The following is a 16538-nucleotide window of genomic DNA, read 5'->3' as shown; positions in this document are numbered from 1 at the left end:
TACGATCTACCAACTCAATATACTAAAGGCTAATTGCATATAAATAATTATTGGATGGAAAAGAAGGGAACATTATATATTTTATTTTAAATTAAATTAGTCACAATTATATATTTATATTTGTATAACGTACACAGTGATTTCAACGTGGGCCTGTAAGCTGGATGGATGAGAATTGGACATTTGGTGGAGCAGCATAACTTTAGTTCAATGGCTTTGCGGTGGCCGCCAGATGATGGGTAGGGTAGGTGGAGCATTACAAGGGTATTTCAGTTTTTAGTGAACAAAAATCTATTCTGCTTCTTAAATATTGACACATAAAAACTCATAGAATAATTAAGACATAATGAAGGGGACAATGTAATGATAACAATAGTGATGACGATGACGTGAATGATTTTAGTGTTCCAACTTGGATTCATCACTAATCAAAGATTAAAGCTTAATAAAGCATGCAATAACAGTAATTTAAAAATAACTGCGGAAGCTTAAATAAAAGTTGGCAAGCAGAATACAATCGGGTAAACAAATCCATAATTTACAACCCAATCAAATAAACTTTGATAAACAAAATAAGTCTAACAGCTAACCCTGCGGTCTCTTCCCTGATTATTGACTCCACCGAGTCACTGGATGTACTATCTGCATCTGCAACTTTCCCTTCGAATGAGGTGTCCAGACAATAACAAAATACTAGACGTGAGCGCTAAAGCTCAATAAGGTAGTATGGGTAAACATACAAACATGATGCATGCAAATGAATATCTGGGTATCAAACTGGGAATCAAATCCTGCTCAGACTAAGCGCCATGGTATGTAGCACACTGGGCCGTCGCATCAGAAGGTGGCTCCTATACCATATACCGTGGACATATCCGGGTCCCAAACTATGGTTCTCATCTACACATGCAATGGGGCTAAGCGAATCCTCTATATTGGGTAAGCCAACAATACCGGCTAAATCAATATGTATGCACGTGTATTATAATAGAAACATGCAATCATGGAACATAAATGTAATATATAAGCATGCATACTCACTGGCAATCTCAGTCCGTACTTACGTACTTTACTAAGGTAGTCCTAGAAACATCCATCTATGTTCAAAATCTACCAATCTACAATGCAAAATAGCCATGCATTACTAACCATGCTCTAAAAGTCTTAAATAAACTATTATATACTCTTTAATATTTTTAGGAATCCAAAGTTATACATGCGTCTGTCGTCAGCCCACTGATGACGAATGCCCCACAACTTGGGCACAACTTCACTACGCCTGATAGACCAACCGCCTACTACCAGACCAACCTAGGTGACTAAAACACCTAAAATGTACTACTAAATGAGAGGGAAATAAGTTGGAAGAGGTGCACAAATGAGGCTCTGAGACTTTATATTTATAGTCGGAGTTCGGATGGTCCTAAATTCCCATTGTGAGCGTCCGATCTCAATATTACATCATCTGTGACGTAACCCACTCGGACACCTGGCTTGGCTACTGTTCGGATCGTCCGAACCATCACTTCGGAGCGTCCGAACTCCTCCAGCTAGCTAATAAGATTTCATTTCTTATCTTATCTTATCTTATCCAACGGAGATCGGAGCGTCCGATCCTTCTGCCCTTCCGAACTGCTTCAGGGCCTCCGAACTCCACCCATTCTGACGGTCCGATCCTATAGTTCGGACCTTCCGATCCCTCCGAGAGCTTGGACTCTCTCGGCCATTTTCAAGTGTTCTGAATCTATTTTTCAACTCTCTCTTAATCATGTTTTACTTATCTACACATGATCACTTGATTAATTATCACTTAATCATTAATTCTGGATACGGGCTACTACATTCTCCCCCCCTTAAAAGATTTCGTCGTCAAAATCTAGGGTAATCCGAGAACGTAACGAAATCCAACTCATAAACTACACTCGTAGATCTGATTCAAAACAAAAATTTGAATAACTCTCGACAATATAGACATTGCTAAAATCTTCATGGTCTAACCTTCACTGAGTCATATCACGACTTCTAAAGTCGGCTTAGAACTCTGCTCTGGTTCTAAATTCATATGCATTGTCAATAATCCCTGCTCGCTCTGAATCCTTCCTTCAAACTATTGCCTTATCATCCGCAATCCTGCTGGAACGGTGAATATCACTGACTACCGTCATAAATTCATTGTCCATTGCAAACGACACAATATCATCTTCGGAAAGTTTCCTCAAAATTTCCATGCACGACGAGCGGATATAAGAATCGTCCTTCCTAGTCTCACAATCAGTCTTCCTCTAACATGAACTAATCACGCCTCCCGACTGATACTGGATTTTGATACCTTCAAGCCACGAGTTAGAAACGTCGTTGGCTACACAACTTTTAAAATCTTGACCCGTCTTACCGACTTCGCATGATCATCTAAACCCTTATCAGATCACATTGGAGTTTACCGAGAACTCACCATTAAACTAACTTATACGATCTAAATCATTGTCTGAGTCGAAATAGCTACTAACTAGCTATTAATACAGTCTCTCTGATATCTAACCCGAATATCACGAGATTACTTGTAGTCTTATGACTACTCATTGGTTACCAACTCTAATTGCGAATCTTAGCGATGATAATTCCTGTCAAGACCTCAACTCAACATCAACTATCCCTATCGCTAATCATAAATCCGCATCAGGTGAGAAGACAAGATACAAACACATTGTATCCTAAAGATGTTACTGCAAATGTTAACCAACTGTCTCACAATTTTAATCTTAGTGTCAATTACTAAAGACACTCTCTCAGAGTACACATCTGAGTTAATCTACCTTGCTGAGGACGAAGAACTGGCTACTAAACCGAATAGCCTTTGCAAAAATAAATGATCAAAACCCTGCCACTTACTCGTAACGCGACGACAACGATGCACTCCATAATTTGTATATGACAAACTCAGATAAAACCTCTAGTGATATAATAACCACTCGTGAATTACTCCTACTGATAACTATCCGTCTTGATCTAAATCTCACTACTGGAGATAGCATTCCAAGCGATTTCCACTGGTCATCTTATCACAGATAACCGCAAGTTCTGAAACTCCCTAACATCAGAATATGTACCTTTTGTACTTATCCCGCTTGATGTTGACTAATAATATCCAATAGAATACTACCATGAGAACAAATGGAAAACTCCTTGCCAAAGAACACAATTTGTGACAACGTCGTTGCACACAATCCTTTATCTTACGAAGTTCTCAGTTTTACACATTGAAAATACACTACAATTCTGCCGCACACTTAGATGGCTAACACCATCCTTGGCACTGATAAACTAAATCAGATTATTGCATCTGTCTCGTCCTTCGAGATACCATTTTAAACTCAAAACATCGGTTATCCTACCATGGATATCAACAACTTTTGTCAACTTGACTCAGTGGGATGAAAAAAATGGGTTCACCTCGATTATACACAAAATCCTCAATGCTTTCGGCAATCCAGCTAACTTCCAGATCGACCCCGATCGATTCTAACATCTCAATGGCACATCACATCAAAAATACACTTGTAGATCAGTGACAACAATCCCGCCAGACCCCAAAAACCAGGTCTCAGTTGTTGTCTCATCCCACGACCAAACAACTGATGTTAGTCTGCTAATGCTCATTGAAATCCACAACAGTCATCGGATCTCAACTCAACGGTACACTCCAAAACTATTGCTGAAACACCTAAGAAAAGTATTCGTCTAACAATCCTCGAAAAATGTTGTTCACCAACAACCTAGGGTAACCACTTAATCCCATCTCCACAAACTGAATCACCCATTGCTAATACCAAGAAAAGTTCAGATCCAGTTTGTCCCTTCCTGATGAGATCATGGATGGCTCACATGCTGATCAAGTGGCTAAGGATCCATTGGAGATACCACAAGGACCAGCTACGAGAGGCCGAGTTAAAAGGTTCAAGGAAGCAATTCAATCTTTGATGATGAAGTCACAAGAGGGCGTTGGATTTCTTGATATGCAATTTGAGGGATGTTATAATCTTATTGAGTTCAAAAGAGGTCAAGAAAGTGAAGAAATTGAAGATCAAATTTGAAGCTACGGCGCGCCCGCACCTATCTCTCCATGCGCCCGCGCGTACAAGTGCTGAGTTGACAAGATTGAGCGAAACTGCAGCGCGCCCGTGCCTTACTCTTTGCGCACCCACGCCTTGACTGCGCAACCCATGCGCGCCCGCGCGATCGACTTTTACACACACCAAAGGTGTTTGTGTGTGTGTTCGGGAATCTTAGTATTTTGGTATTATTTTGCCTATTTTGAGTTTTTTATTCCTACTATGAAACTTTTAGGAGATATTATTATATCTTTAGATATATTTTGTGATATATTTTATTATTTTGTAGTTGTATTATAAATACAACAAACATTCATTATTGAATAACAATTAAGATTTTCAGATTATTGATTACTCAATACATAAAATTCTCTCTAGAATTTTATTGAAGCTTTGTGCTTTATTCAAAATCAAACTGATCAAAGTTCTTCAACTTTGTTGCGCTTGTGAATCGATTTTTCAATTGGATTGTCAAAGACAGGTTCCTTTGAAGGTCTAATTGAATTATTGATTGTTTTCTATCGTGATTCTCTGTTGCTAGTTACGGGTTCAACTAGAGGTGGAGATCCAAATCTGTTACTTGTTTCAAAAGTCGGGACAAAATATTTGATTTCTTTTGTATTCGAATTGAAGGTGCGATTCGCTATAATCGTGCTTGCCTTTCATTCATAAGAATTCATATCAGTTGGTATCAAAGCAAAGGTTTTGAATCAAGTAAGTATCTTATTTTTTTTTTCTTCGTGTTCTTCGTTCTTCATCTTTCGTTCTTCATCTAAGTCTATTCTATTTCAAATTTCTAAGTAGTTTCTGTTTCAATCTTTTCGCCCAAGTTTTTCGTGTCTTGTGGTGCAAGTTATCTCGAAAAAAGTAAAAAAAAAAAAAAGTGGAAAAATCGGTCAAAAAAAAATATTGAAGGATCAAAAAAGCTTCAAAAAAAAAATATATTGAAGAAGAAAGATATCTTGTGGTCAATTAATTATTTTGCTCTCATTCATCCTTGGGTGCAAGTCAGAAATTCAAGTGCATAAATTTTTTCTTGTTTTTGTGCAACCCGTGGGAGTAAGTTTTCAAGCGTCTACAAGTTTTGGATTTGTGAGTTTGATACAAAATCATAAAGCAAAAATCCCTTCGATATAAATTTTGAGTGGAAAGAAAAGAGTGATTGAGTGAATTTTCTTTGGAGTGATTTGTGAGAATTTGTGTGAGGTAATTTTATTACTAACCGTTTCTTGCAGGTACAATGAGTTCAAATAAAGAAGGAGAGGATAGTTCTTGTAGCACCTAGAATTTCATAATTAAAATTTCATGCCTAAATTCATTTTCAATATTGATGATTTTAATTGTATGATTTTAATTGCTTAAGTTTCTTTTAAAATTTAAGTTGCTCAAATATTTTAAGTTCTTTATTCTTTAGATTCTTAAGTTCAGTGTTCTCCGGTTCCGGCTTCGGTGATGGTGGATTTCAGCGGTAAATTCCAAGGTTTTATTTTAAAGAATTAAGTCGGGAGGAATGAGGATTTAGACTAGAGTTTGAATGTTCGAAGTTTTCAGGTGTCTGAAAATCATTTTTTTATCGCATTCTTGGGATTATTCTTTAACTTTTTCTAAAAGTTAGAATTTTCTTAAAAACCCGGATTAGTATTATCCTATGTAATATTTTAATTTGAGGTTTTTAAACTTAGGAATTTTATTAGTATTAATTTAGTAGGCAAAAGTTGTAGTACTTTTAAAGCAACACTCACACACCCACCAATAGATACATACACCTACACACACATATACACTTAAACTTAAAATACAACTCAAGTGTAACCCTAGCCCCCAAAATAAATCTCCCTCACGCCTCACACTCCCCTCACGTTTTCTTACTCACTCACCAAGACCGCCCCATCGTTTCTTCCTCCTCCAAGCTTCTCCGACCACCACCGCCGTCCAGTAGCCGCCATAGCCAACCGGAGTCCACGTTTATTAGGTGCTGCAGCTGTGTAAGCCGTGGCCTAGAAGTTTCTTTCCCTTTGGTTTGTTGTGGTTTTTGGTTGAGGCAAGTATGAGCTTTCATTGCTCTTTCAAGCAAGCTAGTTAAATTTCTTTGCTCAATTTCTTGTTATTTTCGAAATATACATGTTCATGGCTGTGTTGGGCTCGATTTTCACAATTTTCAGCAAAGACGTTTTGGTAAAAATCGAGCCAAGCTTTTGTTTGAAGTTTAAAGTGCTTGCAAGATGAATGTTGCTATAAAAATGTAGAGTTTCATGCATATTCGAATTGTTCCAGAAAATTTCAGAGGTATTTTGCATTTAATTCAAAATTTTGCATTGTGATTTGATTGAGTTTAGATGGGTGATATGAGGAATTCATTGAAAGCCTTGGGTCTCTTTGATTGTCAAAGCATTTTGTGCATTTTGGTATGTGCCTTGTTAATTTCAAAGAAATGAGTTTGTGGTGATGGCTGCCTAGGTTCTTGTGTTATGTCCTAAGACATGTCAATAGGTGTGTGGTGGTTTGGAAGGAGGTAGAGGTAAGGAAAAGGGCATGAAGTTGATTCCTCAAAGTAGAAGTGAAGAAGGGTAATGGATTCTTTGGGAAGGGGTTAATGAATTCGGGTCAGGGGAGGCATCAAATCAGGTCTGGTCATGTCTTGGGCTGGTCCTAGGTCAAGGATATGATGTTTTGGTTGCGTCAGTGTAAATTGGGCTCGTTTCGGTTAAGATTTAGATAGGTTAAGGGTCTTTTAAGTTTAAGGTGTTGGTGAAAAATTTTAAGAGGAAAAGGGGCTGCCCGGAAATGGTTTTTGTTTGGATTGCTTGGGATGTCAAATGAAGTCAGAACTTGGTTCTATGGTTAGTTTGTAGTGTTTGGAGAGTTTCGGTTCAAGCGAGGTCAAATTCGGTTAAGGTGAGATCGAGTTAAGGGCTTTTTGGTTTGATTGCTCGGGTTTTGCCTTGTTTGTAAGAATTGGAGTTAAAGTTGGGTAATTCACCTAGGGGCAGCCACTCACTCACCTAACATCCACATTTTTGGGTTGAGTTTGATTCCTAAAGTTGCATACTTGTGTGCTTGAGTCTCGTCTTTGAGCCGAGCAGGTGTATACAAAGGAATTCGCTTTTATTCATGAATGCTAAGTATTTTGAGTCGAGTCAAAGAAGGAAAAAAATATATTTTTGAACAAAGTGAGTTGATTGTGACAAGACAGGGCAAGATGGGTTGGGGGATGCCTCACTCACTTGCCAAAACGACGGGTAGTACGAGATCGGGAGACATCCCGGGATCCCTACCAAAATAGACGGGTAGTGTGAGATCGGGAGAAATCTCGGGATCCCTACCAAATGAAAGTTAACGGGGAAAGTCGCGTCGGGTGAAATCTCGGTGTGTTGCCGGCATAGTATACTGCAGCCATTGATCGATCAAAAATAGAGGTTCACAATCCAAGGATCTAAGTTCTCGGTTTCACTTTTAGTTTCAGTAACAGTTTGACTCGTCCCAATATTTTCAGTTTGATGTCATGCATGAGTTTCTAGTAGGTTAAGAAAGTTCAAAGTCTCACAACGTGAGTTGGCGTGAATTCATTTTTCACAGGTTGTCTCATTCTCTGGTATCATGCATATTTTCAGTTTATGTTGCAAAGTATATTATGTACAGTACTTTGAGTATTACTGCAGGTATTTTTAAACCTTTGTTATTATACTGTTTACACTTGCTGATTCATTAGACTCACTATGCTTTTTTGATTGCCAGGTGAGGAGGAGTATCTAGAGATCGAGGGGCAGGATCCTCGGGGTTGAGGTCGCCGGCGGTGCAAGGCCCTATGACCGTTGTTACTTTTAAGTTCCGCATAAGACTATGTTTTAAATAAAGAATTTTAGTTTGAGTACTTTCAGTATTAGCCAGGATGTGTTTTACCTGTGCTTAAATATTAGTCTTGAAATTTGTTATCGCTATTATTGCAACAGTGTGGGGTTGCCTTTCCTTTCGTAGTTTATGATTATCATAGTTTGGATTTTTATCAGACGTTTATTTCTTCATGTTAGAATTGTTGTGTGTGACAGTGTGGCTTTGTTTACTTTCAAACAAGTCATGGAAATTTTTTTATAAATTTTTATTTTCTTTATTATTTAATTAAGTTTAGAGGGTCATTTCAGTGGGTATCAGAGCACGGTCTTGGTTTGGGCTATGCCTACTGCCGGTTTCCGAAACACAAGGGATCTCGCCTCAAAATCTGTAAGATTTATGTTTCATTTATTGTTATTTGTTCAGATTAGTAGCATTAGTTTCCTAAATTTTTTGAGCATGTTTAAGTTTAGATAAAAATCATTTTCTTAAGGCATGAAATTTGAATTTTTGGAATTTGAACTTGCGCATAGATGGCACCTCGACGTGATCCCCATGCACCTCCACCGCCTCTGCCGCCGCCACCTCTTCCGCCCCCTCCACCAGTTGATGTTGTGGCTAAGGTGCTAGCTGGCCTGGCTTGTATCTTTGAGCAGCATGCCGAGGCCCAGAGGGCAAGACCTAGTGCGATCTATGAGAAGTTCAGGAAGATGGATCCTAAGGACTTTTCTGGCACTACGGATCCGATGGTAGCGAAGGGCTGGATTCGCTCTCTTGAAGCAATTTTACGCTACATGGAGTTGGGAGATGGAGATCGAGTTTGCTGTATGATGTTCCTACTCAAGGACGACGCCGCCTTGTGGTTTGAGGGTGTGGAGAAGACTGTTGATGTTACCACCCTGACTTGGGAAGAATTCAATACTCTCTTCTATGAGAAGTACTATACAGCTGAGGTGAGGGCGCAGTTGAAGAAAGAGTTCATGAGCCTCCGGCAGGGAGATCTGACTGTATCTGAGTTTTTTCGGAAATTTGAGAGGGGCTGCCATTTCGTGCCATTGATAGGGAATGATGAGGCGGAGAAGTTGCACCACTTTGTTTCTTGTTTGAGGGCTACTATTCGTAGGGATGTGATGATGGCTGAGCCAGTGTATTATGCAGCCGTTGTCAAGAAAGCTATGAGGTCTGAGCAGTCCTTGAAGGACATCAGTGCCGTGGTTCATAGCAAGAGGCCCTTCACTCATCAGGGTCACCAGCAGCAACATGGAAATAAGCCATATCAGGGACAGCAGATGCAGCAGAGGCCCCAGGGGCACTACTAGGCCCAGAGACCCGCTCCTCCCAGGACTGAGGATAAGCCTATTTGCAAGACATGCCACCGTCCACACTTTGGGAAGTGCTTGAAGGAGGAAGGAGTGTGTTTCAAATGAAAGAAGCCGGGTCATGTAGCTAAAGACTGGCCGGAGTTGAGGAGGCCCGTGCAAGGTCGAGTTTTCGTGATGCAGACCAAGGAGGCTGACCCAGACACTACACTCATCACAGATAACATCTTAAGTTTTTGTTTTAGAGAAGTTAAACGATTCACTGGCGCATTTGATTTTAAGTTTTCTTGTTCGGGGTTAACATTTTGTAGCATGTTGCATGTTTGAAGAACTTGACTGTATTAGCATGCGTAGTATCTTATTTTAGATTTGATGACTTAGAATGAGTCTAAGTAGAACTTGTGTTATTTTACTTCAATCTTTTCCATGGACGTATTCATAGTTAATGCAGGTAGAATTCTTGTAGCCGGTGTAGCCACTAGAGCCTTGTTAGACTCGGGAGCTACATATTCTTTTATTTTGAGGCATTTACCCGTAAGCGGGGTATTGAGTGTGAAGAGTTGTTTGGTGGATTCACAGTGACCATCCCATTAGGGGAAGAACTGTCCACGAGGAATATGGTGAAGAATCTTGAGCTCTTGTTGCAAGGACAATCAGTGAGTGCAGACTTGATAGTGTTGCCCATGCCTGAGTTCAACTTGATACTTGGGATGGACTGGATGACGAAGAACGCTATGGTGATTGATTTTCAGCAGCGATCAGTGATGGTCAGAACGGAGGGAGTGGAATAATTCTGGTTCGAGGCTACTAGGAGTTCGAAGAGGACTCAGATTATATCTTCATGCAAGCTAAGCAGTTGGTGCATTATGGATGTGAGGCATTCTTAGCCAGTATATCTTTGATAGAGTTGCCAGCACGTTCGGTTGTTTCAGATGTGGACATTGTCAGAGATTTTGAGGATGTGTTTCCAAGCGATGTTGCAGGTATCCCACCTGATAGAGAAGTCGAGTGCTCTATCGACTTGGTACCGGGTACGGTGCCAATCTCTAAGGCACCGTATAGATTGGCTCCTACGGAAATGAAAGAACTAAAAGAGCATATTCAAGGGTTGCTGGATAAGGTATTCATACGCCCTAGTTTCTCTCCGTGGGGCGCACCAGTCCTGTTTGTGAAAAAGAAAGACGGAAGCCTAAGGTTGTGCATTGATTACCGAGGGCTGAATGGAGTGACGGTAAAGAACAAGTACCCACTTCCTAGAATTGAGGATTTCTTTGATCAGTTACAAGGAGCTTATGTATTTTCGAAGATTGATCTTCGTTCCGGTTACCACCAGTTGAAGTTAAAGGAGTCTGATGTGTTCAAGACAGCGTTTAGGACTCGTTATGGCCACTACGAGTTCCTTGTGATGCCGTTCAGAATGACGAAATGCACGCGGTCTTCAAGGATCTTATGAACCGCGTGTTCCAGCCGTACTTGGATAAGTTTGTCATTGTCTTTATTGATGAAATCCTCATTTAATCGGAGGATAGAGAAGAACATTCACAGCATTTGAAGACATTTCTAGTAGTACTCCGAGAGCAGAAGTTTTATGCTAAGTTCGACAAGTGCGAATTTTGGTTAGAGAGGGTACCATTCTTGGGTCTTATTATTTCCAAGAATGGATTGGAAGTAGATCCTTCAAAGGTTCAAGCAGTGAGGGAGTGGTCTGTGCCAAGAAATGCATCGGAGATTCGCAGTTTTCTCGGATTCGCTGGATACTATAGGAAGTTTATCAAGGGTTTTTCATCAATTGTTGTGCCCTTGACAACATTGACCAAGAAGAATGCTAAGTTTGTTTGGAAGCCAGAGTGTCAAGAGAGCTTTGATGTGTTGAAGGAATCTTTTACAACGACACCAGTGTTAGCTATTCCATCTGGAGAGGGAGATTTTGTGGTTTACACTGATGCTTTCAAATTGGAACTTGGGGCAGTGCTTATGCAGCAAGATAGGGTTATTGCTTATGCTTCTAGGCAGTTGAAGGAGCATGAGAAGAACTACCCTACTCATGATTTGGAGTTAGAAGCAGTGGTTTTTGCTCTCAAGATTTGGAGACACTATCTCTATAGAGAGAAGTGTAAGATATTTTCCAACCATAAAAGCCTCAAATACTTCTTCACCCAGAAGGAACTGAACATGAGGCAACAAAGAATGTTAGAGTTGGTTAAAGACTATGACTACAACATTAGTTACCATCCGGGTAAGGCTAATGTCATCGCAGATTCTTTGAGCCGGAAGGCAGAGGTGATTGCCTCTTTGACGGTGTCTAGACCTTTGCAGGATGAGATTCAGAGATTCGGACTAGAGTTTTATGCCGAGGGTAAAGCTCCTAGATTGTCAGCCTTGTCAGTGCAGACTACATTGTTTGACCATATTAGAGTTTCTCAAGCAGTTGATGAGCAGTTGAGTAAGTGGAGACAGAGAGCTATGGAGAAGGACAATGATTTGTATTCAGTAGTAGATGGGAAGTTCAGAGGTCAACTTTGGGTGCCCGAAGGTGATTCTCTGCGAGTTACTATCATGGCAGAGGCGCATACATCACCGTACTATATCCACCCAAGCAGTACAAAGATGTATCGGGAACTTCAGTAGTTATATTGGTGGCCGGGCATGAAGCGTGATATAGCCCGCTTTGTATCAGAATGCTTGACATGCCAGCAGGTCAAAGCAAAACATCAGAGATCTGCAGGATTTCTTAAGCCACTCCCTATTCCCGAGTGGAAATGGGAGAATATTACCATGGATTTTGTTGTTGTCTTGCCGAGGACAGTGAGAGGTTCGAATGCTATTTGGGTTATTGTCGATCGTCTCAGTAAGTCGGCGCACTTTTTACCAGTAAGGAAAAATTTCTCTATGACTTAGTATGCGGAGTTGTATATCCGGGAGATAGTCAGACTACATGGTATCCCTGTTTCCATAGTGTCTGATAAAGATCCGCGGTTTACTTCGAATTTTTGAAAGAGTCTTCATTCATCTTTGGGGACGAAGCTTTTGTTTAGTACCTCCTTTCACCCCAGACGGATGGACAGTCCGAGAGGGTGATTCAAATTCTAGGGGATCTTCTGATAGCCTGTGTTATTGACTTTCATGATAGTTGGGAGTCGAGGTTACCATTGGTGGAATTTTCTTACAACAACAACTATCACGCCACCATTGGTATGGCACCTTACGAGGCACTCTATGGGAGACCGTGTAGATCACCGGTATTGTGGAATGAGGTTGGTGAGAGATCGGAGTTGGGACCCGAGATTGTTCAGCAGACTGCCGAAGTTGTAGCCAAGATCCGTAATAGGATGAGGACGGCACAGATCAGGCAGAAGAGTTACGCAGATCATAGGAGGAGAGACTTGAAGTTCTCACTGGGTGATCATGTTTTTATCTGAGTAGCTCCTTTGAAAGGCATGATGAGATTCGGGAAGAAGGAGAAATTGGCTCCGAGGTTTGTTGGGCCTTTTGAGATTCTTGATAGAGTGGGGACGTTAGCCTATAGGGTGGCCTGGTGGCCTAATCTTGTTGGAGTACACAACGTCTTCCACGTATCCATGCTAAGGAAGTACATCTCGAATCCTTCTCATGTGCTCAAGTTTGAGCCTCTTCAGTTATCTCCTCACATGACTTATGAAGAGAGACCTGACCGGATTCTGGAGAGGCAGGAGAGGAGACTCCGTAACAAGACTATCCAGATGGTCAAGGTTAGGTAGTTGAATCATTCGGATGAAGAGGCCACTTGGGAGAAAGAGGCAGGTATTAGGACTCGCTATCCATAGCTCTTTGGTAAGTTATAATTTCGAGGACGAAATTCCATATTAGAGCATCCACAACCCTATCCATTAATAACACCAATAACACCCTCCACATCATCAAAAGTCATGGGTCCCACTGTTAATAACACATCCTTCTTTCCACCCACAATCCTATTAACATTAACACTCATTATTTATGGGTCCCACATTCCACTCAACATTATAAAATTATTTTATACTAAATAAATTTATTTTCTTTACATTTTATAATATATTTATAATTATAATATTATATTTTAAGTTTTAATTTAATTAATTTTAAAAATAAATAAAATTATTTTAATATATTTATTCAATACACGAAATTATTAAATTCAAATGCAACAATAACTTTAAAAAAATAACAATTCAAAGAAATTAAAAATAACAAATACAATATTAATTCACGGATTCATGTTGTTGCAATTCCCCCAGATATGCTCCACTAAGTCCGCGCGAAGTTGGTGATGAACTTGAGTGTCACGTAGTTCTGAATTTGTCCGAAGATAATCCTGAAAGCCTCGGTTGGATCCTAGGATAGGTTGTGCAAGTTCATCCGCTTCATCGTTGTACCAATCTATCACGTGACCTCCTTCGTCCTCAATAATCATGTTATGCAAAATAATGCATGTTAACATTATTTGTTTTAATTTTTTCCTATACCAATAGCGAGCTGGGCCTCTGACAATCGCCCATCGAGATTGGAGCACACCAAATGCCCGCTCGACATCTTTTCTTGCAGATTCCTGTCTTTCCTTAAACAACTTTCTCTTGGGATCCTCTGGGCAAGGAAAAGCCTTAACGAAAGTAGCCCACTTGGGATATATTCCATCTGTTAAATAATAACCTTTCGTATATGTAGTGTCGTTCACCGTGAAATTAACCTCTGGCGCATTTCCTTGCAAGACGTTGTTGAAGATTAGAGATTCATATAACACGTTGATATCGTTGCGTGAACCGGCGACCCCAAAGAAGGCATGCCAAATCCACAAGTCATGAGACGCGAACGCCTCTAGCACAATTGTTGGTGACCCATGTCCCCTTGTAAATTGACCTTTCCAAGCAACCGGACAATTTTTCCATTTCCAATGCATACAATCAAGGCTACCCAACATGCCAGGAAAGCCATGTCTGTCATCATGCATTTGAAGAAGACGTTGAACATCATCAGCATTTGGTCTTCTTAAGTACCTATCACCAAATATTTCAACCAAGTATTCACAAAACTTGAAAAGACACCTGATGGCCGTGGATTCACCCATACGTAGGTACTCATCATGATGATCTGCAAGGACTCCGTAAGCTAGTTGACGAATCGCAGCGGTGAATTTTTGTAGTGGTGACAACCCTTTTCTTCGCACAGCATCTTCCCTTTGTTGAAAAAACGTCGAATGATTCTCTAAGGTAGTCACTATGCGAAGGAATAACTCTCTTCGCATTCGAAACCGTCTTCGAAATATTCCATCATGATACACCGGGTTTGTAGAGAAATAATCATTGACGAGCCTCTCATGATCGGCTTCACGATTTCTTTGGATGAACCTCCTTCTTCTGCGTGTTTCTCTCCTCTGATATGCTTCCATAACTTGTTGGTGTTGTTGAAGTACCATTAACATCAGATCTTCTACCGGATCATCATCTTGCTCATCGATTTGAACATGTACTTCTTCTTCGCTTGTCGAACTGGAACTTGACCTAGAGCTATCTGTGGAATGAGACATTTTCGAAGGAAATATATTGTTGTATATGTGTTTGTGAAAGTTATCTTAGTGAAATGCAAATATCTTAGCACAATGTGTCTATATATAAAGGATATCTTGCAACGACTAGTTTCCAACGGCTATTTTGCAACGATTAGATTCTAACGGCTAGTTTGCAACGGATAGTTTCTAACGACTATTTTGCAAAAATAGTTTAATACATCCATCAACTTTTTCAAATTGTATACTTTAATATATATTCTTTATTTTTATATTATTTTAATAAAAAAAGTCTCAAAAATTGATTATAGTAGATACCTAACGTGACTTGCATTCTTAGAGAATCCACATAACTTGAGCAATCCAACAACTTTAATAATTATACCAATTCCACCATATTTTCTTTCCTTTTTTGTTCTATATTTCTTTTATCAAACTCATTTTGCTTCAAAGATTAGATTATTTGCTTAGCACCATATATATTATATATCTTTGAAATCTATTAATTAACTCAATATGTTTTGAAAATATAATTTTGTTTATTTCGAAAAAAGTTGTAAGTTGATTTTATTTGTAATATAATAAGTCAAGTTGTTGGATAATTAGACATTTGATATTACTACTTTGTAATGACTAGTTTTCAAAGTTGATAAAAATTTTAAATCACGATAATTGGAACCACACTAATTAAAAATTACAATCACTCGAAACCACAATAATTAAAAATTACAATCACTCGGAAATACTACATTACAATCACTCGAAAATACAATAACTAAACAATACAAATACTTCGAAATGCAATAATTAAACAATACAATCAATCGAAATGCGCAAACAGTTTATATATTCCAACTGGACCTGATATCCTTGCACAAACATTCATGTATGATAAGTTGCTCAGTAGTCATTTCCGAGGTGTCTTTGTTCAAGATCTCGTACTCCTTCAACCTCAATCGACGATTCTTTGCTTCTGCATTTGACAAGGAAGCTTTTGCCTTAATCTCCTCAACTTCAAGTTGTTTTTGTTTCAGATCGACTTCAGACTTCTTTACGTTTGTGTACTCATTGAACTTTGAAAAAATACTGTTATAGTTTACTGTCAGATCCTCCATGGTTGATTTGACTTTGTCTTTTCCCTTTCTTTTTGCTGCCTTCCTACCCATTGGACGATTATCTTCGTCATCTATGTCTACGCTCACATTTTGGTTGGAAGATGTGTTTCTTGCTCCTGACTCAGAGGTCCTCGTCTTCTTTGTGGCCACAAAGTGATCATCGGATTGTGGAGTAAACATTGGACGATCTTTAACAATTCTCCACACATGCTCGAGGTTTAACGCAACACCATTGTGTTCTTCGCGATATTTTTCATACGCAAACCTCAATATGTCATCATCACTGTGACCACTGTGATATAAACTGTAAATACTATTGTAATTTGAGTTGAATAGATTTACCTTCTTCTGGATTGTGTTGTGCCAATGTGACCGTATAACATTAGCTTTTTTGCTGTTTGAACCTGCAGGACGATTGTCATTGTAGTAGCTTGCGACATGTAGTAGCCCGTACCCTAATTGAGTAATTAAAGGATTAATGCTAATTAAATAAATTGGGGATTGGACGGATCGGAAGCTCCGAAGGGACGATCGGAAGCTCCGATCGGGATCGGAAGCTCCGATCGGGATCGGAAGCTCCGATGAGGATCGGAGGCACCGATGATATTACGTCATCCATGACGTGTGGCTGGATCGGATGCTCCGATCA

The 16538-nt window shown here is 39.6% G+C and overlaps 2 protein-coding genes across 2 annotated transcripts; one reads left to right on the top strand and one right to left on the bottom strand.

Moving 5' to 3' along the window:
* Nucleotides 1–8470: 8470 nt before the first annotated feature.
* Nucleotides 8471–9256, top strand: LOC140889264 (uncharacterized). Its single transcript, XM_073296979.1, has one exon. It carries the CDS (start codon nt 8471–8473, stop codon nt 9254–9256), a length of 786 nt encoding a protein of 261 aa, XP_073153080.1.
* A 6360-nt stretch (nt 9257–15616) lies between these two features.
* On the bottom strand, nt 15617–16311 carry LOC140889263 (uncharacterized). Its single transcript, XM_073296977.1, has 2 exons — nt 16232–16311; nt 15617–16181 (listed from the first exon to the last, which is right to left on the bottom strand). The coding sequence occupies exons 1-2, from the start codon at nt 16309–16311 to the stop codon at nt 15617–15619; spliced, it is 645 nt and encodes a 214-aa protein (XP_073153078.1).
* Between the last annotated feature and the right edge of the window lie 227 nt (nt 16312–16538).

The sequence above is a fragment of the Henckelia pumila genome, chromosome 3, assembly GCF_033568475.1.
Source record: "Henckelia pumila isolate YLH828 chromosome 3, ASM3356847v2, whole genome shotgun sequence".
Lineage (NCBI taxonomy): Eukaryota > Viridiplantae > Streptophyta > Magnoliopsida > Lamiales > Gesneriaceae > Henckelia > Henckelia pumila.
This window is presented reverse-complemented; position numbering and strand designations above follow the sequence as displayed.

Coding starts and splice junctions, on each gene's coding strand:
- LOC140889264 (XM_073296979.1), top strand. CDS start 8,471: ATGGCACCTCGACGTGATCCCCATGCACCTCCACCGCCTCTGCCGCCG.
- LOC140889263 (XM_073296977.1), bottom strand. CDS start 16,311: ATGACAATCGTCCTGCAGGTTCAAACAGCAAAAAAGCTAATGTTATAC. Junction 16,182..16,231: donor ACAACACAATCCAGAAGAAG/GTAAATCTATTC, acceptor TTTATATCACAG/TGGTCACAGTGATGATGACA.